At 42.9% G+C, this 20379-nt stretch overlaps 1 protein-coding gene and 1 long non-coding RNA gene across 3 annotated transcripts; one reads left to right on the top strand and one right to left on the bottom strand.

The window, feature by feature from the left end:
- Positions 1–428: 428 nt before the first annotated feature.
- IRS4 (insulin receptor substrate 4) lies at positions 429–6128 on the bottom strand. The gene is made up of 2 exons (XM_062502752.1): positions 2518–6128; positions 429–1913 (listed from the first exon to the last, which is right to left on the bottom strand). The coding sequence occupies exons 1-2, from the start codon at positions 5993–5995 to the stop codon at positions 1807–1809; spliced, it is 3585 nt and encodes a 1194-aa protein (XP_062358736.1). The 5' UTR covers positions 5996–6128; the 3' UTR covers positions 429–1806.
- A 983-nt stretch (positions 6129–7111) lies between these two features.
- LOC134049970 (uncharacterized) lies at positions 7112–12750 on the top strand. Of its 2 annotated transcripts, none has more exons than XR_009933651.1 (4): positions 7112–7753; positions 7889–7991; positions 9546–9627; positions 12559–12750. It is a non-coding gene; the product is annotated as an uncharacterized LOC134049970 (long non-coding RNA). The 2 variants fall into 2 exon arrangements; XR_009933652.1 differs by having other exon boundaries at positions 12562–12750.
- The last annotated feature ends 7629 nt before the right edge of the window (positions 12751–20379 follow it).

Raw genomic sequence — 20379 nt, forward strand, 5'->3', positions numbered from 1 at the left:
TTTTAAATATTAAAATAAAAGCTTTATTACCACAGAAACCAATAAGCTGTTTAAAGAATACAGACTTCTAAAAATGTGCTTGCTACACCTCAGAGACATAATTTCATACGTGAAAGTAAACAGTTATCCTTACAATCAAGAATTTTAAGTAATTCCTGAGAAACAGATACACACCACCAATTTACAGGTACTATATTCAAGGCTGGCAAGCTGCTTTTAGCCTGGACTATTCCAAAATCTGTTCATCCCTTCATGAGCCCCTACAAGCCACCAGTGTCCACACCCCACCTACCCTCCTACTATATACCAAAAATATTTTACAATGCCTTTATAAAAAACTGTTAGGTCTTGTATAATTTTGTGTTTCTTATTAGGACTAGAAAAATGCTTGATTTCCGGGCAAAACTCATGTTTATTTCACAGAGTCGGTTTTGCCTCCTTTTCATTCATTTCATTTCCAGAAAACCTCAATTCCCAACAAAAGCCAGCAGATATTATGCCTCTTGCTCCTCTGCAGCTTGTAATGGAGAAGGGAAAAGCCCCAAGCATGGGGCTGTAGATACTTTGCTGCAATAGTAAGCAAAATGCTTATCATAAATAAAATTTCTAAACACAGTAGCTCTTGTAAAGTATTTTTCAATGTAATGTTTACAATTCAGCTGAAAGGAAAACATTTGTTCTTTTTTCATCTTAATTCTGTAAAAAATTTAACTTTGTAACATAAAATTTTATTTTATATATTACTTTAACTTTGTAACTTTGTAGATTTTAGTCATATAAGGGGAATAAGATCAAGTTAAAAATTCTGCTGGTTTAGGAAGTGCTTAAAAAAAACAAGAAAAAACAAACCAGCTGCAGCAATCAGTGTGCCTCTGACTGCAGATTTAGCAGACAAATCTTTGAAGTGCTGAAAGAATAACTTTGGAAGGAAGAAAGCACTTCTTGGACTGGCAATTTTCAACATCTTCTAAATTTGAGTCCAACCAACAAAACAAAGCAGAGGGGAAAAAAAACACTAAGGCAAACCACACATTTCTGAGCAGCCCCAGGCAGTGCTGCCAGACTCTGAATAGCATGTGAGCTGAGTCAGGCTGATACTTTTCACTAGAAAAGCCTATACAATTTTAAGCAACACCTGGAACACCTTTTACCTTTAGAAACTTAGTTTTACAGCAAAACTAGAAAAAAAAACCCTTGCAGTGTTTAAGACTGTAATTAAAAACATAAAAGTCAGCAGCAGCCTGCCCCCTTACTGCTTCATCTGTGGACAGAATAGACAAGTATCCATGTCCAACCATGATTAAATATTTCCTCTTAGTATCCAACAATTACAGACTACACGTACATTTGCGAAGAGAGGAAAACAACTTCCAACAGAAATGGCTTTCTCCCAGGAGAGTGAATTACAGTAAGGAGTTCAGTGGGTCACTGGCACCAAAGCAACGATGACTCTTCCAGAGTTCCAGCACTGCACTCACACACATCGCAGCTCAGCCGGGGTACATGCACCACAACCCTAATTACTGGCTTTGCTCCCACCATGAGAGCTTCTCATATGAACAGGAGTGTCCCTTCTCTTTCCCATACTTTCTCCCCACCTGCAACACCTTTATTTTTATGCACACTTCAAAGTGCATTACCTTATGGCTGGGTCAGACCACTGACAGTTTGAAAGGCAGCAGCCTCCCCTCCCAAGTTTCTGACCTGGAAGACACTGCTCAGAGCCTGCTCTTCCTCAACCACAGGCATTCCTCACCTGCTACACGAAAGGCAGATCCCAGGGAAAGGTTACAGCTCAGCTGAGCCCTAGGTGGTGAATGTGAAGGCCATGGGCTGCCTGAGCCCTCCTACACACTGGTCAGCCCAGTCCTCAGGCTTCTCCAGAGGACATAAGGATGTTGTGGTGACCAGAGCTCAAAAGAAGCCACCAAACCTTCAAGAGAAAAAAGCTGAGTTCTGTTTACAAAGATTCAGCTAAACAGATCTGGACAGATAAAAAAACACTAAAATATTTATTTCAACTACGATAAGAAGAAACAAGAAATATATTTAAGCCTCAAATTTTGAGGTCTAAACCAAATTTAGCCATTTTGAGCTTCCAAATTACAACAATCTCAGTTGAGGAAAAAAAATGAAGAGTCACCTAGCTCTATGAAAGAAAAAAACAGCAAAAGAGAAGTGAAGGCAAGAGCTTCATGAATAACTTCAGGACAACAATTCACAACATGACACACCATCAATGCTTATGCTAGCAAAATTAATAAAAAAGGCAGATGACAGTTTGATAACACTTCTGACTGCCTAGAAGGGGCACAAAAATCCTTTAGGCCAAGGATCACATCCCCTTTCACTGCTGTTCAGTGGTTCAGATGCTGCACTACAACAAAACTGGTTGTACTAGAATAACACAGCAGATTATAAAAAGCATTTACCCAGCTCTGAAAGCAGCACTAAAGAGACAATCTAATTCCTGTGGTTAAGCAAGCATGAAAGGGAAGTGCTTTTAAAGTTACAAACCTTTTCTCGCAGCGTTACACTTCAGCCCATCTGATCTGCTGAAATCTATGCTTACATAAGATCCACTGTCCAAACCTGAAGTACCATTTCGGAGATGGCAAGCTGGCGCTGTAGTACTTGCCTCACAGCTTAGAGGGTCATCACGTAAATTCAGAGCAATGTAGTTTAAGCCATTCTGAAATCCAGTTGAGGTATCCCTGGACATTTTGCTTTCCTGACCATCAGCAATGTTTTCATCTGGTTTTAACCAAACGTTGTCGAATGAGGCAGAGCTGTGTCTTTTGCTACTGTCAGTAAAGAAAGAGGATGAGGTCATCACAGTCCCAGCAGAAGAGAACGTTTCAGAACTATGTCTCCTCCTGCCTTGAGGGTCAGCTCGAATCACTTTCGGTCCTATAGGAGGATCAGAGCTAGGGACAGAGAAGCTACTGCTACCAGCATATCTATCAACAATGCAGAGTCTATTAACGATGGAAGAAGGACTATCCATCTTTACAGCATTGTCTGATTCAGTGGCAAACGGCCTTGGTGGTGTTGCTGCTATGTTGAACGTCATCTCAGTGTAGTCATCAGTCCTGCTACTTGCCGTGCTAACACAAGCAGCACCAAATGAAAGCCTGGAATAGTCAGGGTTTGGTTGGTTTCTAGGAATACTAGAACTTGCATAAACTGAGATATCTGTAAGAGAGTTTGACAGCTCCTTCACTGCTTTCGGTGACTGCACGTCTAAGTCAACACTCATGTAATCAGAGAGTGGTGACTGTCTGTGGTCACTACTTGAGCCTAGAGATGATGGAGATCCTTCTGCAGATAAGGAATATGGTGTGTTACTCGCCTTTTCATTAAAATCAATATTTATGTATTCACCAGGACTTGCTGGCTCAGGTGGAACTGTACGATCATACATTCTGGGAATGGTGTTACTTCCTCTTGTACCTAGGGGCAGTCGTGTGGGCCTGGTAGCCCTGTTCTGCAAAAGTCCTTCATCTGAACCTTTCAATGTTGGTAATCTGGAGATGCCATTAGCGAGAGTTTCACTGCTGACCTCCTTTACATTTTCTGGTGCACCATACAAGAGTTTTCCAGGTGAAGACATTGGAACATATTCACTGTGGTCACCATTTTGTCCTGATAATGCCTTAAAGCTTCGGGGCAAAGAAAAATATGAACTAAAACCTTTGGAAACAGAAGTGGTATGAATATAATTTGAATCACTGGGGTGCTTTGGAACTGAAGGTGACATATCCATATATTCATTGCTTATGATCTTCTCATTACTTCCTTTAGAAGCAAATCCAGTTAAAGGACTCCGTACAGGTGAAGAGCTGCCCTTCGGAAACATCATCATATAGCCTCTGGAATCAACCTGAGATGGTGACCATGAATTGTTAATCTGTTTTGGAACAGACATGCTTTTAGGAGTCATTGGCAAATAATCACTGGTGCTAGATAGAGAAGACGCAACTCCTGGCATCATTGGCATGTACCCATCATCCCTGGCTTTACTCCTGCTTTGGTTACACGTGGAATCAAGGTTAGTGTCACTGTACTCCAATTCATGGTTATCTTTCAATTTTGGTATTTCAGAATAAAGTAATCGTCCATGATTTCCTGCAGAATCTTCATCCAACAAAGCTGTAGTTTGTGTTGTCTTCTGCTGCACTGCTACAGAAGTTGGCTTTGTTAGAGAGTAAGTTCTTTTCCTGAAACATTTTTCAGCCTCCATATAATCATCTCTTGAACCATCATCTCCCTGATGCTTATTCATGGACATGTATTCACTCAGACAGTTCTCCTCTCTGATAGGTGGCGTGTTTCCCAGGGAATCTGGTGTATTACTCCTCACCCTAAAGTACCTGAAATCTCCAGGGCTGGAGCCATACTCATCAGAGGAGATGAATCCCCCATCACTTGGAGAACCACAAACAGATGAGCTAGAAGGCCTGGTCAGCATGTCTGAAGCAGAACCATGGCCACTGCTGGAAGAAACGCTGATGGGACTTGTGGTGGAGGGAAAATGAGAAACGGGCAGCGAAGCAGACCTGGTGTGGTAAGATGAGCTGAAAGCAGCTCTCACGTACCTTCCACTCCCTTCTTGCCGGCCCAGATTCATCCTTGCAGTATTCAGGTGGATCAGGCTCCCAGTCACTGACCTAAAAGGTCTAGTCATGGTTCCTTCTCCTTCACTGGATGTTCTGAAACGATAGGAGTTGTTGCTTTTGGTGGTAGGAGGAGTCCCTCCAGCAACACTCTCAGTTCTAGATCTTCTCTGCAAGCCTGTCTGGCTGGGGGGTAGGTTGCCCAAGTGCCTCCTGGTGGTTATGAATGATATGGGATTGGTACCACTGCCACCACCAGAAGACTGGCTCTTGCTTCGGGGCCTGAACTCCGCAAAGGCCTTTAGAGCTTTCATGGTATCCAGAAAAGTCTCATGCATATTTTGGGCAACAACCGAATCATCCACTTGCATCCAGAGTTCTCCAGGTCCAATAGAGGCAGATCTGCCCACTTCAATAAAGAAGAAGTTCTCTGAGTGTCCACAGCGGCGAATGTTCATAAGCTGCAAGTGAACAGAGGGCACTTCTGAGTTCAGCTTGACAAGGTGGATGGCCTTGCTGGAAAGGCACAACCTATACACTCCAGTGAGGTTCTTCGTTTGTCCCAAGCCTTTGGGCTTCACATTGACCTGCCACACCTCCTTGAACACGGTGCCAGGCCTCAGGGTGGCCCCGTAGTGCTCATCATCCTCATCCACCTGCTGATCGGCATGGTCCTCCTGCTCCAGAAAGCCCCTCTTGCTCTGATTCATGAGCTCGCTGATGGCCTCGTACCAGGCCTCCTGCTCGGCATCGTTCTCGGCCAGCATGGCAAAGTACTCATCCTTGGTGTACAGGGCGATGATGTGTTTGTGCTTAGCGTCGGCCCGGCGGCTCACGGTGAAGCACTGGTACAGAGGGATGACCCGCTTGGGCGGGGGGCAGCACAGCGCAGCCGCCCCGCCGGCCCCCGCCGGCCGCAGGCTGCTCTTGAACTTCTTCTCGCTGTCATAGTACTCCAGCCGGGCAGGGGCCAGGTGGCTCTCGGCCCGCAGGACGAAGTAACGCTTGTGCCCGTGCTTCTGCTTCCGCAGGTACCCGCACTTCCTCACGTCCTCACCGGCGCCGCGGCCCGCCGGGGGGGGCTGCCCGCCGCGGCCCGCCGAGGGAACGGCCCGGCCCGGTGCGGGGGCGGCCTCGGGCGCCGGGCACAGCGAGGCGCTGGGCGAGCGCCGCAGCAGCAGCAGCAGGTGGTGCGGCTGAGGGGACGGGCAGCGCCCGCCCTCACCCGCCGCCGGCTCCCCCTCGCCCGCCGCCGCGCCTAACACGCCGGGCTCCTGCTGGGGCGCGGCTCCGCCTCCCGTGTGCCGGGCGCCCGGCTCCTCCTCACTGCTGCCGCCGCCGCCGCCGCCGCCGCCCGAGCCATTCATCCCGCTCGCCATCTTAGGGGCCACGCAGGGTCTGGTGCCGCCGGGGACGGGGCACAGGGCGGGCAGCGAGAATCCACGCTCACCGGAGAAGCGCCCCGCGCATGGGAAGCGAGCGTTGCCTCCTGCGCCGCCAGCCCGGTCCGCGCTTCTGCCAGTCGCTCCGGCCACTCGCACTCACGGGCGGCGGCGGTAGCAGCGCGGCGAAAACATCACGTGACGCCGCGGAGGGCGGGGCTGCGGAGGGCGGGGCGCGCGGGGCGCGGGGAGCAACGGCGAGCCGACCGGGCCGCGCGCCAGAGTGGCAGTGGCCGAGCCAATAGGAAACGGGAATCCTTCGCCAGCGAGCCAATCGGCGGGCGGAGCAGGGAGGAGGGGCAGGTTTCTCTACGGCCTGCCCGGGAAGGCGGGGCTACGGCGGACGGGCAACGCGGCGGACCAATAGGAGGCGGCGACCATCCCGGGCTGGCCGCGACCTGCAGGGGTGTTTCCTGTGCTGGAGGAAGAGGCGGGGCCGACTGTGATTGGTTGGAGTGTTGAGCGGTAGGTCCGACAGCCAATCCGCGCCTCACACACACAGCCGGGGGAGGCAAGGCCAGGGGGCTGTGTATTCGGCGGCGACGCTAAAGAAGAAGGCGGGGCCTCAGGAAGATGGGCAGGCTGTTTGGCTAATCAACGCAAAGCCAGGGCTGACGAGAGCTACCGGCTGACGTTGCTTTCGCCCGGTTGCTTCGGGGCGGGGCCCGCCCCTAGCGCGCGGGGCTGGCGGCGGCTGCCATTGGCCGGCGGGGAGGGCGCGCGAGTGAGGGCGGAGTGCCGGCAGGGCTGTGGGGGCGGGGCGCGCGCCGCTGAGGGAGTAAACAACCGGCCCGCGCTGTGGGGGTGGCTGTGAGGGTGCGCGGCCGCTCCTGTCTCACCGCAGGGCGCTACGTCCGAAACCGGGGGTTTGCCTCGCTCGCCCTCACGGACTCATACATCTTCTCAGCCTCCGGCGCCCCCTCAAAGCCCTCACAGATTCTCTCATAGCTTCCGCAGCACCCTCACAAGCTCTCACAGTCCTCTAAGCTCTCACAACCCCAGGGACCTCTTCAGAGCCTCCTCATCCCCCCCCCCTTCCTGCGCTGGCAGAGACAGCGCGGTGTTGGTGACAATTGCATTGGTTTCTTTATTTCCGGTGCGCGGATGTAACTTGTCTCGGGTTCGGCATTGCCCGGTGCCAATCGCAGTGGGGTTTGGTGGGGTGACAGTCCGTGTTACTCTTGTGACTGCTGTGCAATCCATTGCTTGTGGGATGCGAGCAGGCCACTGACATAATTCCTAGGGTTTAGGTCGAAATACGAAGAGTGAAGAGCAAATTCATTCTGTTTCACAGTTAATGAGCACCTGTGTGCCGTAAAAATCTCTGCTCCATCTAGATTAATCGTATTGATAAGACACAGCCCTGGATGTTACTACACGTACGGCTGTCCCACCATTTCAGAAGAATATTGGAGGGCACGGAGCCACTTCCAGTCCTGTACCCGCTTCCCCAACACTTTCTTCGTCTGGTGATCTTTTGCCAGCTCGCCCACGTCCTCACAGAGGACACTGTCCCAGCTGGCGGGCAGAGCACACGGTAGGTCCCTCTACACCAGAGCCCGAGCCGTGCTCCTGCGCCCTGGAGTGGGGGTGCTTAAACTGCAGGGCAGGGCAGGGTGGTGGCCACGGATGCTGTTCCTGGTGCGTTCTCACTCTTAAGAAAAGCGTCCCTGCCTCAGGAACGTTCTATTTGAGGTAGGAGTTTGTGTGCACCTGTCATGTCAAGTGTAAAAGTAATCCTTTTACTGTAATACAACAACAAAGTTCATTGCCTTAGCCAGTAATTTTGACCACAGGTCTTTTTACGTTCTGTCTTGATTTGCTTTCAAGGTCATTCTTAGGCTACCTCACCTATGATTCATTATGAGATGACAACTCAACAATTCCTGACACCAGCTTCCATCACCGACTTGTTTTGTTTTGGGATAAATAGGTCTGTGTTTTCTTTCATTCTGCCTCTTAGGTGTGGGAAAAGATATTTTTTAAGTCTTCAGTAACTCAGTTTGGAAGTTGACATGCCAAACCTTGCATTTGCCATATTGATTATTAATGTCTCTTTCCCCCCCCCCCCATAATTCTCTATTTACTGCCTGCTCACACTGTTTAAGTTGCACTCTTTTTGGTTTATGCTTTTACATCCTATAACTTTGTATATTCCTGTACATTATTAGAGCACCTAAGTGTTACTGGCAATACAGTAAATAAGTTGTAACTACAGAAATGTAATTATTCCCAAAACAAGAATTATTAACACTAGAAAACTGAGATTAAATACAGTTTTTAAAGCCATTCAGACATGTTGGCACAAAAATACACAACTAAACTCTCCATTAGTTAATGGTGTCGTAAGTTAACTATACAATTATATTGCATTATATTGTTGATAGCCCTTGGTAGAATTAAACTGGTTTTTGAAGAGGAATTCCTTTTATTTTTCATTCTTTTCTGCCTGGTCTGTCAGTTGGATGAGGCCGAGATTTTCATAATTGTTTAGGTTTCATTCCTTACTTTTACATGAAAATTTAAAGTTGTTTTAGATATAGAGCAAGGTGAACTTTGTTCATTGGATGCTTATTTGGGCTGGTTGCTGAAGGTTATACGTGGGAAGAAGAAATCTTTTTAAAGAAAGGGTTTGGGTTCTCTTTTTTGTTTATGTTTTTTTTTTTTTTTTAGTCATCAACCTCTGGGCTTGTTTGACAATAACCATGAATAATCCATCCCTGTAAAAAGAAATGTATCACTGTTTTCTGGTCTCTTTTTAGGTCCTTGGCTCTTACATTGCACTTACAGTGTTTTTGCTAGGGAGTTGAGAAAGTGACCTATGCATAATTAGGTTATGCATAGAATTTTGGGGTGGTGGACATGTGATCAGACCCACAGGGACCTGCAGAAACAGAATTAACAGAAATTGACTTTTCCACTGGATTCTCTCTGGCTTAAAAGGAGTGCTTAGCATCCCTGAAAACTTATTTTGTTCATGTTTTCCTATGTGACTACTAAAAATACCAAAAGTACAAGCTAATCAATAATTTGTGTAGTCTTTCTCAACTTTCATTAGTAGAAAGAGCAACTATTTGTTTTCTCTCTTTCTGAGTATATATTGTTTAGAGTCTTTTATGCAGTTGTGGAATCAAAATTACTGGTTTCCTGTAGTAACAACTTCTTTGTTTTAGCTTATATAAAACATTTAGGTATACCTGTTAGTGTATGATACCCTTCTATTACTGAAATAAGTATTTGGCTATGGGATTGGATCTAATTTTACTACCTTTTTGTCATAAATGATTATAACTTTTACAAACTTTGGTAGGTTTCTTTTTTACCATTTCTCTGGCTAGTTGTAAGGCACATAGCCATGGTTTACTCTGTAAGGTCTATGCTCCACTTTTTACATAGAATTAGCTTTATGTTCTTCAGTTTTTCTTACAGAAACCAACATAGCCTGTGTATAAAATGTTTCGTTAGCTGTGGATGCATTGTTTTTCAGAAACTAAAGAGAAATCAAGATCCCTTCCACACATCTCTTGATCTTCACCAGACTTGAGAACGTGTAGCTCTTAGAGGTGGAGGTATGTTTGCTTTATGTTTCATGTATTTGTTCTTTCTACCCTACCAAGTGTCTGCATGAGGCAGGCACTGTCAAAGGCCAGAAATTTGAAATCAGTTTTTTCATTACATTTTCCACAAGTGGCTATAATGCCTGTAATATAAAGCAATTAAGCTGCTGGTAGTCATATTGTTGACCCAAATGGGGGGCCAGATATGCCATCTGTGGCTGAAGTACTGAGGAACAAGGAAAGGGTTCCTGTAGGGTTCTCTGAAATTCCATAACAAAGGATGTTAAGTGAAAGGTAAGATTAACACTTTTTAATTCTCTATATTACATTTTTACTAATCATATATTTCTATACATTAGTGCAAAATAAATTAATGTAATTGTTCATAATGCATATTTATGGCCCAAACTCTTTCTTCATTTTAACTTTACATCTCCAAAGTAGTCTTCTCTCATTAACTTCTTAGCAGTTCTGCTCTCACAGTAGGTCATATGGTGATTTTTACAAGAGTCAAAGTTAGCATACAAAATCAAATAGAACCGTGGTTGTAAATTACCAGTTAGCATGGGTTATTCTGCAGATAGGGAAACATCCATGTCCATTGTATGTCAGTGGAATAAGAAAATGAAATTATTGTGCCATTTCTTAACCAAGATCCAGTGGACAGTAATACCCTATGTTTAAGGTATAGATAGGGAGTTGTCACTTCAGTTTGTGGCAGGCTTGCCCTAATTCCTTGGGCAAATCACTCCCTCTATGTTGTTTCAAATTCTTGGTCACTTAATGGAAATAAGAATTCCTCCCTTTCTCAAAAGATTGTTTTTAGAGATAAAATCTGTTAATGACAAAGAACCTCACACATTTTGGTATCAAGGGTTATATAAAATTATGGTAAAGCTAACCTGAGGGCTTCCTTCCTCCCTACAGTTGTGCAGAATCCACTGTGCACTTAGAGTCCTCTACATACGCGTTTCCCAGCTTAAGCTACATAGGGTCTTACATCTCTCATCCAGGCCTTCCTTGCTGTGTTGAAATAAGATGCTGGAACCTTCACAGCAATTGTGATGTTGCTGACTTATGAAAATGTATAGATTTGAATTTAAGACTTTCAGCCACAAAGATTAAAGGCAGACATATGAAAGAGTTCCCTGTTTAAGTTAGAGGGAGCTGTGGATGCTCAGCAGCTCTCTGATAATGAGGATTTGGTTGTTTACTTGTTCCACTATACTCCTTTCACCATGTATCTAATCCTATCACATCATTGTCTACAGAAATACTCAGACTGTTGATTTCTTTACTGTTCTGTATAACTGGGGATGGTGTCAACACGCAGTGAAAAGAGACACAATGCTTTTTTTCAAAGGCATATGCACGCATTTGCACATTTTCTCATTGGGTCATGAATGAATAGTAAGATTATTCTGCCTGTTTCTTTTCCAATTGATGGATAGTTGCTGTTTGGGATATATAGATTGAGGTTTATGTGCTATATTATGCAGCTCTGCTAGTGGAAGAAACATAAATGTACACTTTTGTACACAGTTTTGGCCATATGTCCAAGTCATTAAGATAGGGAAGCTACTAAAGCAAACAGACTCTTATTCACTAATTTCACAGATTGTCTTTGGAGAATAGCAGAGTGGAACAGAAACTAAAGATACCCATTTATATATCTGGAAACGAAAATGGTGTAATTAATATCAGTTTTCAACTATTCATAGTTAGGAGCAGACAGGACTGTTTTTGTAAATCAGAAGCATTTTATTTTCCCAAATTGAGTGCAAATGAACCTTTCCTATTACCTTCTTTGCAGTACATCGTATCTACCAAAAGGTGTTTTATATCAATTAGCCAGTATGTTTTTAATTGTTTGATTTTGAAAAACTATTAGCAGAAGTAAATGCCCTCTAGGCAGCTTATAAATGAGAAGTTTCAGCTTTTTGCACAAGTTTGATGAATCACAGAATCCATCCTCACTGCTCGAGTAAGAAATATCTGGGACTTTGTTCAGTGAAAGACTGACATGACTTGGAGAAGTGAGTCTGCTGCTAGGTGCTGATTGCCCACTGTTTGGTGGTTGGTTGGTGATGAAGTCAGAATTCCAGGCAATGCCCCCACAGGTGCCACAGGCAAAGACGAGGATCGCTGCTCTGGAGGTGTGACTGCCAGAGTCCGCACTCTGCTGAACACAGCTGCTTAAAACTGGGCTGATAGACTGTGTCAGCAGCGTTTATAGTACTTGTAGCAATCTGTAGCAACACCAGGCAGTGGGATTAATTTCATCTTCCCCCACCAAAAAAAATAAAGGCCTTTTGGATGCTCAAACGGGGATATGAGGAATTTGAGATAAGGACAGAGGAAAGGTAACGGACAAAATATGGAGGAACAATGCTAGAGCGGGAAGAGCGGAATGACTGTGGAGCATTTTGGTAGTTGTAATTGTGTTGAAGGAATGAGGGAAGTATTATCTGTTACTTTTGTTGGTGTTGATGTTATTTTGATTTTGATGCAGAAAATTATTGTAGTTGATGTAAGTGAAGTTTGTGATGAATGTGTATTTTAATGATAATTCTTAAACATATGGTACCCAGAAGTGAGGGGTGGAATGTGTTGGGTTTGCTATCAGAGGCAGTGTGGTGTTGGTGACATGCAGTGGGTTATTTATTTTGGTAGGTTTGGGTAGCTGGGCATAGGGGCTACACGGGTGGCTTCTGTGAGGAGCTGCCAGAAATTTCCCCCATGTCCAGTATAGCCAGTTCCAGCCCACGCAGTGCTAGCGCCTCAGGGATAACGTATTTAAGGAGGGGTTGTTTATGTATTTAAGGAGTGTAATTATGGGTTTTCTCTGGTGGTCGTCCCTGATTCCATCTCAGGGAGGGGGGTGCTTGATTCCACCAGTCTCTTTCTGGAACTCCCTGATGCTCCTTATTCTCTCTCCGCTAGCAGCGCTGCCACCGGTGCGAGCGAATCCATCTCCTCGGCCACCGCTCGCTCCGCTCCTCCCGCGCTGCCACCGCTCCCTGGGACAGGCTCTGGCACCTGGGCGGCGGCGTGTTCCCATGGCAGCTCTGCCGAGGACCACGGCTGTTCTGGCGAGTGCCGAGGACGTGGCTGTGTACCCGTCCCGTTGGGAGGGCGCCGGGAGGTGGCCGGGAGCGCCTCCGGACCCGCGAGGGGACGGACGGACGGACGGACGGCGCGCCCCGCTTGCCGCTCCTGTGCCGAGCTTCAGGGAGTGCCCCTGGCTGTGGGAATGCCGTGAGCTCCAGAGAGCCCGTAATTTCCGCTTCGGAAAGGTGCGGTGAAAATATCTTTGTCGATCTGTAAGGAATTACTTTAAATGTGTAGCATGACACCACAGACGTCTAGGACAACGTACATACTAAATGCGCTTCTTTACAGTTCAACGTCATTAGCAGAGAGTGGTTGCCTTTTCGTTAGTATATCTGAGTGTGGTTTAATTATTGCAAAGGGAATTGGTGCCCAGTGCTTTGGTGCCCCTCACAAAGTCAGTGCTTGCTTGACGCACTTGAGAATGTAGGGTGAGGCGGATCTGTTCCAAGATGGGACAAAATGTAGCCATGCCCGTTGGGAGCAGCTCAGAGAGAAGCTGTGACTCAGAGGCATCTTCTGAATCATATTTCCCCTGAGCTGTAGCATTGCACAAGTGGGGAGTGTGCCATCAGACCCTGCCAGATGGAGCACGTTCCTTCCTTCGTGTCCAGCCAGCTCCCTGTGCTGACACAGAACGGGGCAGGATGACGATTATGTTTGCTTTCTGACCCAAATTCCCTCCACTTCTCCACTTGCTCATGGAAGGAAATAATTTCTCTTCGAGGTTGGCTCATTAATTTAGTGCCCTTAGCACAGCTTTGAGGAAGGGTGGTATAGAATGCAGGAATTCCTTCCTACTTCCATACGGAACTCTATAACCATCAGATGTCCAGAGTACAGTTTATCTGCTAATGTGTAGGTAGGTGAGACATTCTAGTTATTTGTCAACTCTGAAACTAATGCTTACTCCTTGGGTACTCACTTTTCACCCTATAGGAGGCAAATTGTCACAGTGAGAAATGATACCAGCAATACCTACATGACTTGAAAAGGACCATTTAAGTTTGATTCCCAGCAGACTTGGCAGTAATCACCAATATGATTAGACAAATCTGAGTTCTTATGCATTTTTAAGTAAATGAGTTGCACTCACATGGAAACAAACAAAAATAAACTTTGTGTCAGTTAAATTTAAGAATTAAGACTAGCATAACCAAACAATCAGCCAATCAGCTAATTAAGCTCTGCAATGACTTCTAAACACATTCAGGCAGCAGATTTTGCAGATGAACAGTGATTTACCTGTATATAAAATTGAGACTAAGGTACTAATTTCTTAATATTGGATGAGCTAGCAGTGGAAAGGTCCATTGTTCTTGATGTCTAAACAGGTTAATGATTCTGGTACCCAACTAGGAATCAAGCACTGAGAATTCCTTATTTGGGAGCAACAGTAATTCTTTGTGAAGCCTGGCAGTGAATAGGTTTTATTATTATTATTATTTCTTGGTTTATGAAGGAGAATCTCTAGTAAATAGGATAGTGTGTGTTGAAGTATGTTATTTCAGTCTTAAATATCTATACTTTTGTAGTGAAATTTTCAGAGGACTTTACCAAAACCATTTACTTAAGGGACAGATTATGCCTGCCAGTACAGGAGGAAATCCATAGGGAAATACCGATTTGCACAGTTTAGCCTGTACGACAGCTTGGGCGAGTAGCTCTCACCAACAGAGAGATAGATTGTGCAATCTAACTTTAAGTATGTAACTTGAAATTCCATTCTGTATGATCCTTACACCTGCATTTGTTCTTCAGAAAGAGCTTTCACAGATTCACAAGTAGTTTCCACAGCAACTAAAACTACTAAAGAGAGTAATTTATAGTAAAGCCAGGAGAAAAATCACATTGCAATAAATTGGAAGGACAGGAGATTGTTGCTGAGTGTTTGCTGCCTCCTGATACTCAATTGTTACTCTTGCTAATCTATGTTTGTCAAACTTTACTTTCCATCACTTTTTCTTAAAATTAAGAATAGACTGATTAATGAGTTATCATAATTATAAAAATTATAATGTGCCAGTGTTTTTTAGGAAGCTAACATCCATTCTATAAGATAAGGCTTTATGGTGTAGAAGTAAAACTGATAAACCTGATCTCATCTGTCTTTATGGCTGGCATAGAATGAGACCAGTGAACAAGGGTTAGTTGGATTCTATGGGATTAATCACAGTTTTTTTGAGCTCTGGGAAGAGACATTATCTATAGTACCTTTCTAAGTAGCTGTGGCATCATTTATATTATTTATTTTACATTATATATTTTTTATTACATCAGTATAGACTAAATCAATGCTTTTTGGTATTGATGCATCTCAGACAATGGGGTAATTTTGCCCTATAAAAGTGGCTTGATGTGACTGAAAACAGGGGAGAGGAAAGAGTGCGTGTAAATATGTTGTATCAGGGCAGAATCAATCACTTAATGCTTTTCAGGGCTTCCCTTACTGCTGTGCTTTCAGTAATAGAAGTTTCTGTTACTTAGAACTGTTGTGAGTTCCATGTTATTTCTGTGTATTTGTACAATATGCAACATAGTGACCTTAATGTTTAGCATAATACTTAGCATAATTACCACAACATAATAAATTAATAAATAAAAATACAGTTAGAGTGAATCTCTAAATTATATTTCATACTAGATTAGAACAGGCTTACATCGTTATTTGTCAGAAAGACATTTGATATATTTTGAAATAAAGTACCTTTTAATTATTTTTAATAAAAGCCTTTCCAAAACTATCTTAAGACTCCTGAAGAAAAAATGTGCAGGGTATTCATTTGTATCACTTCATTTCAGAGCAATGCATTTCTCGTCTTCAGGCTGTGTATAAAGGAATAGTGTACTGAAAATTTCAAAATTCTTACTAGTGATCTGCTGTTGCTTCCTTAATCATATTCTAAAGTGTTAATGTTCCAACTCTCAATTATTTTGAATCTTGCAAAGAGGACGTGGCATTGGATGCTAATCTCTTCAATAGTAAAGTATGGTATGACATAATCAAACCGTCTTTCATACAGTTTAATAAACAAATTATGTTCCAAATAGGTTTATAGAATTCATTACTATTTGCATGGGTAGTTACAGAACAAAACCAAGGGTATACATGTAAATGACATAAGTTTAAAGAATGAACAAGTGCAACAGATAGTACTCCTTTGTTTATTATTATTTGCATATTTAAATGCTTATTGTTAGATTAATAATAAGTAGATGGCAGTTTTCAAATAAGTCAAACTGAAAGCAGGTGGTGTGTTATTGTGCAGGAAAAGTTGTAATTGATGGGATTCCTTCACACAATGATTGTTCTTTTGAGGAGCACTGGCCATAGTACCTTCTCTAGAAAATAAATGAAATAGCAGTAAATAACAACATTTCTCCCAAAAATCTTTTAGTGACATTATTATTTTAGGTGGAATCAATACAGGACCATTTGCTTGTTCTTTACTGTACTATGAATAGAAAGTGTGCTAGAGCCTTCTGATTGCCCAGTAAAACAGCAGCATGAGTCAAATGGTTTGAAGAAAATAAAATCTAGTAAAGACAACCTTTATGGGAAGGTAACTATACTGTTAGGAGAGGGGAACCAAATGCAGGCTTTGTACAGGTGGAAATAACTCAAAATGTACTTAGAGCAACACAATCATAACAGATAAGTGGATTGGGTCATCCTCCTTCTCAGGAAGTTCACCACTCTTAGCTTTCACATTATTTTTACATACCTCTCTTTGGACCCATGTGAAAGCATATTTATTAAGTTTAAAGTTTACATTTACAGATTAACAAAAAAAACCCTTTTGATGTCTAGATTTTTTATCTCTGACATAATTAATGAATTAAGAGCATAGCTCAACTGATTGTTCCTATTCTGTTCTGTGTACTCAGAGTTTATTTAACTCAGCCTGCTAACCCTGAAATTTCTCCTTGGCTAAAGGAAAAAAATGTAAATCAATATTCACACAGTTCTAATTTCCTTCATTGTCAAACCCAGTTCTATACTGGAAAAGGTAGACCTAGTCAATCATTTGCTCAGATACAGAGAGACTGCTTTTCTTTCAGGAATTTGCTCTGAAGTTACCTGCACCATTTGAACTTATACCCAGATACTCTATGTGCAACAATTTACAGCTGACTCAGAGCAGCTCAGTGCAAAAAACAGTGACTAACCTCTTGGTAGAGCCAAGGCTTTGCAACTTTGTTCTGAGTCATCATGACAGCTCTAAGTGCCTTGATTTTGTACAGAAATAAATAGATTTAAACAAAGTACTCACTTTCAAAACAAACATTACTTCTGGTCCTGTCAAAGTGACCTCATTAACCCTATTTTACAGCAAAGTGTTGCTGATATGCAGGGTAATTTCAAATGTCTAGGGGACTATTAAAGTGAAGCCCAGGAAGTTAAGGGAAAATATGGGTGAAAGAAGGAAGGCAAAATTGCCCCATTCATGAACCAGTGTTGCACTCTCTTTAAATTAGAAGTCAAAAGAAACTATAATGGATAGTTACAAGGTCTGCAAAGTAGTTTGCCTGCTTGTGAGAATAAGATTTAAATGTCATTAATGAAGTTAGCATTATTATCTATCAGGAATCTGAAGATTTAAAAAACAGAACAGTTTTTCATAATATCTTTGGGGACAATCTAATAATGTGACAAATATATCTGCAATTAGGAATAATTTCCTGATGGCTTTGGTGTTTTCTGGAAAGACTGTATAGTATAATGTTGATAATGAGTTGCTGGATTATAGTCACACTTAAATCACTTAAACCATATTTGCCTCTCGTGTGGAAAAATAAATGAAGTATTTTTAGAGGGATTTTATGTGCTCCAAATTTTGGGGGTAAAGAAACTTGCAATAGAGTAGAATAAATGTTACTTTGGGTGGGTTTTTTTCATAGAAAGTCTTATTCTATTTAATGGGAGAGGTGACAGGGATTAGTTTTGAAATAAGTATCAGACAATATTCTGCAACAACATCATGTCATTATATTTTTTAAATAATTGCACGTTGGAGTAATGAAGAAGTACCTAAAACAAAGACAACTGCATACGGCTGCTCATATTTGCATGGGCAAGCCAAAATATGTGTTAAATTGCAATAGTTCTCAAAGTTCTTGTAAACAACTATTACATTTCTTAGGTAAACATGCTTGATATTTTTTTATCCAATGATAAATATAAATATTTTTGCTACTCACAGAGTTATTTGAGTTCTCTTCTTATGCTCCACTAGAGCTGCTGGGAGTGAATTGCTGCATGGAACAAGCACTGCTGTTTTGGGAATGGGTGCAGCCTGAACTGGGAGGTCAGGGTGGAGTCGTGTGCTTCTGCATGCTTGTTTTCTATCTGCAGGCATTGGAAAGAGAATTCTGTCTAATGCTTTTAGAGCAAAAAGGGAGGGAAAGTTGTGCTTTCATTGCAAAGAAGTTACTTAAAGTATGAGTAACTTCCTTGTGAGACTCATCTGCGTAGTAAATCTAAAGCAGCTTCGTGGAAAGAAAGATCACTTGACAGAGACAGGAAATACTTTGAAATTTATATTTATGTTACATTTAAAGCTTTGTATCTTGAAAGAGGATGGCACATGACTGAAATATTAGCATTCATATAGTGGTGTGTTTTACAGAATGGCCTACCAAGGCTTTTGCTGTTTCCAAAGTCTGTTTAGGAAGCAAAACCATTGTTCTTCTTTCCTGAATACTGTGGGTTTTACCTGCCATTGTGTCAATTGAGCTAGTTCTCATGATTTCTTTGAAGAATTTACTCTCCTTGGTATGAACACAGTGCAGTTTTGGGAAATTAATCCAGATAGCTGTAAACCAGGTAGAGTTGAATCAATAGTACCCCCATGTATTTTGACATAGACTCTTCTGAAGTGTGATATGAGTTGTAAAAAGTAACCCTGATGAATGGCGTTCCATAGCATATTAGAAATTTTCCTTCCATTATGTAGTTTTGTGATCACATTTTCTAAAATCAAACCTAGGTAATTTTTGCAGGTCATCAATTCATTTGCATGCCATTCTCCTCATTCATAAGTAATTTCAAACATCAAGTACAGGGTTTGCTTGTGTAGCAGGACAATGCAGCTTTGATGTCCAGCCATTCTCATCCTAAACTAGCTGTGTGCTCATTAAAAATGGTTCCGATTCATTACTTTGTGGTCATTCAGATCAGGCTCCAGCCAGCTGTTCAGCGTGGTGGTGAATACGTGTGTGGGAGAGGGGAAGTTCGGGGGACAGAGGGAGTTGCATGAATTCCCTTCAACTCTGGCCTTGTAAACAGTTTGGTTCTGCGTAGTGATTTCATCGGGCAGCCAATGTCAACACTGACATTTTCAATCTATTTCTTTTATGTCACATTAGTCGAAAGTGACCTGTTGTGTTTGTGGAAGCTTTGGAATCCCGCAGGAGAAGGATCACTGAGCACCATGGCAGTCTGCCAAGTACAGCTTGTTCCGAAGCGCGGTGCTGAGAAGTTGCATTATCAACGGAAGCGCAGTGTCAGCTTAGGCGGAGGTGGGTTAGGCCGGTGATCAGCGAGTTGTTATGACCAGCGAGCCCCCAGGGTACACTGCATCTCTGCTGCCGGCTCTTCCTTTTCTTTCTGCTCTGGTCTTCCCCTCCTGTCCTTGGCGGTGGCCCCTGCAGAGCTCAAAATGCCTCTTCTATCCCTGCACCGTGTTCAGCATCTGCTCTGTGCACTGGCCGCGCTCTAGAAGGAATAGTTTCTTAAATTGCTACGTTGTTCGTAAGTCATGCGTTTTCTTCCAGTGAGAGCAAATGCTAAAAGTATAAAAGGCTCTAATTTTAATTTTAATTTTATTTCTGCTAGCCTGTTTTTGGCTTGTTTTATGAAGTCAGAAATCATAATATTATCTCAAACTCTACTATGATAATAAATCCATATAATCAATACAGAATAGTGTTATAAATTACCATAAAAATATTGGGGTTTGCATTTATGTATTAGCTTTTACAAGTTATTATTAATCAAAACGGTTTTGGTATAGTACAAAGAATGCCTGTTATAGTGTCCTTAAAGCCAAATTCCCTCATGATCTCAGTCTTAAATTTTAATTGCCCCTGGGTGAGGAGAGAAGACAAAGGGCTCTGCATGATTCAATGTGAATCAAGAAAAAGCCATTTATTGTGCCTGTAAATATTGTTTATATTTACTTCTTATCTTTGCTTATATAGTCATGAATTATTTTATCGGTTGCTCCACTTTGTCCATGCATCTTTTGATTAGTAGTTCTGTATTGTCCACGAGGCAAGCACGTGCCTTTTTTTCATCTGATTGGTTGATACTGTAAGTATCATTTTACTCAGGTTGACACCCCTATGTTCTGTTAGCAACTTTCTGCTTCTTCTTTCTTTTTGCAACATCTGCTTTTATACCCACAGAAATGACCTATTTCAAAAGGTTTAGGCTGCTTCACTTAGTACATGTCCATTTTCCTGTAAATATGCTCCTACAACTGGGCAGTCATAAAGACACACTGTGAGTAAACTAAGAGATGTCTCCAGAAACACCCACTCCTCCCATGAATCCTTGCAGACCTCCATGGTCCTGGTCAGCAATGTCTCTGCTGTCTTATCCCATATTCAGCAGAGCCACCTGCATTACTGCCCCATCTTGCCAATGCC

The sequence above is a fragment of the Cinclus cinclus genome, chromosome 15, assembly GCF_963662255.1.
Source record: "Cinclus cinclus chromosome 15, bCinCin1.1, whole genome shotgun sequence".
NCBI lineage: Eukaryota > Metazoa > Chordata > Aves > Passeriformes > Cinclidae > Cinclus > Cinclus cinclus.

Coding starts and splice junctions, on each gene's coding strand:
- IRS4 (XM_062502752.1), bottom strand. CDS start 5,995: ATGGCGAGCGGGATGAATGGCTCGGGCGGCGGCGGCGGCGGCGGCGGC. Junction 1,914..2,517: donor GTGTAACGCTGCGAGAAAAG/GTTTGTAACTTT, acceptor GCTTCTTTTGAG/CTCTGGTCACCACAACATCC.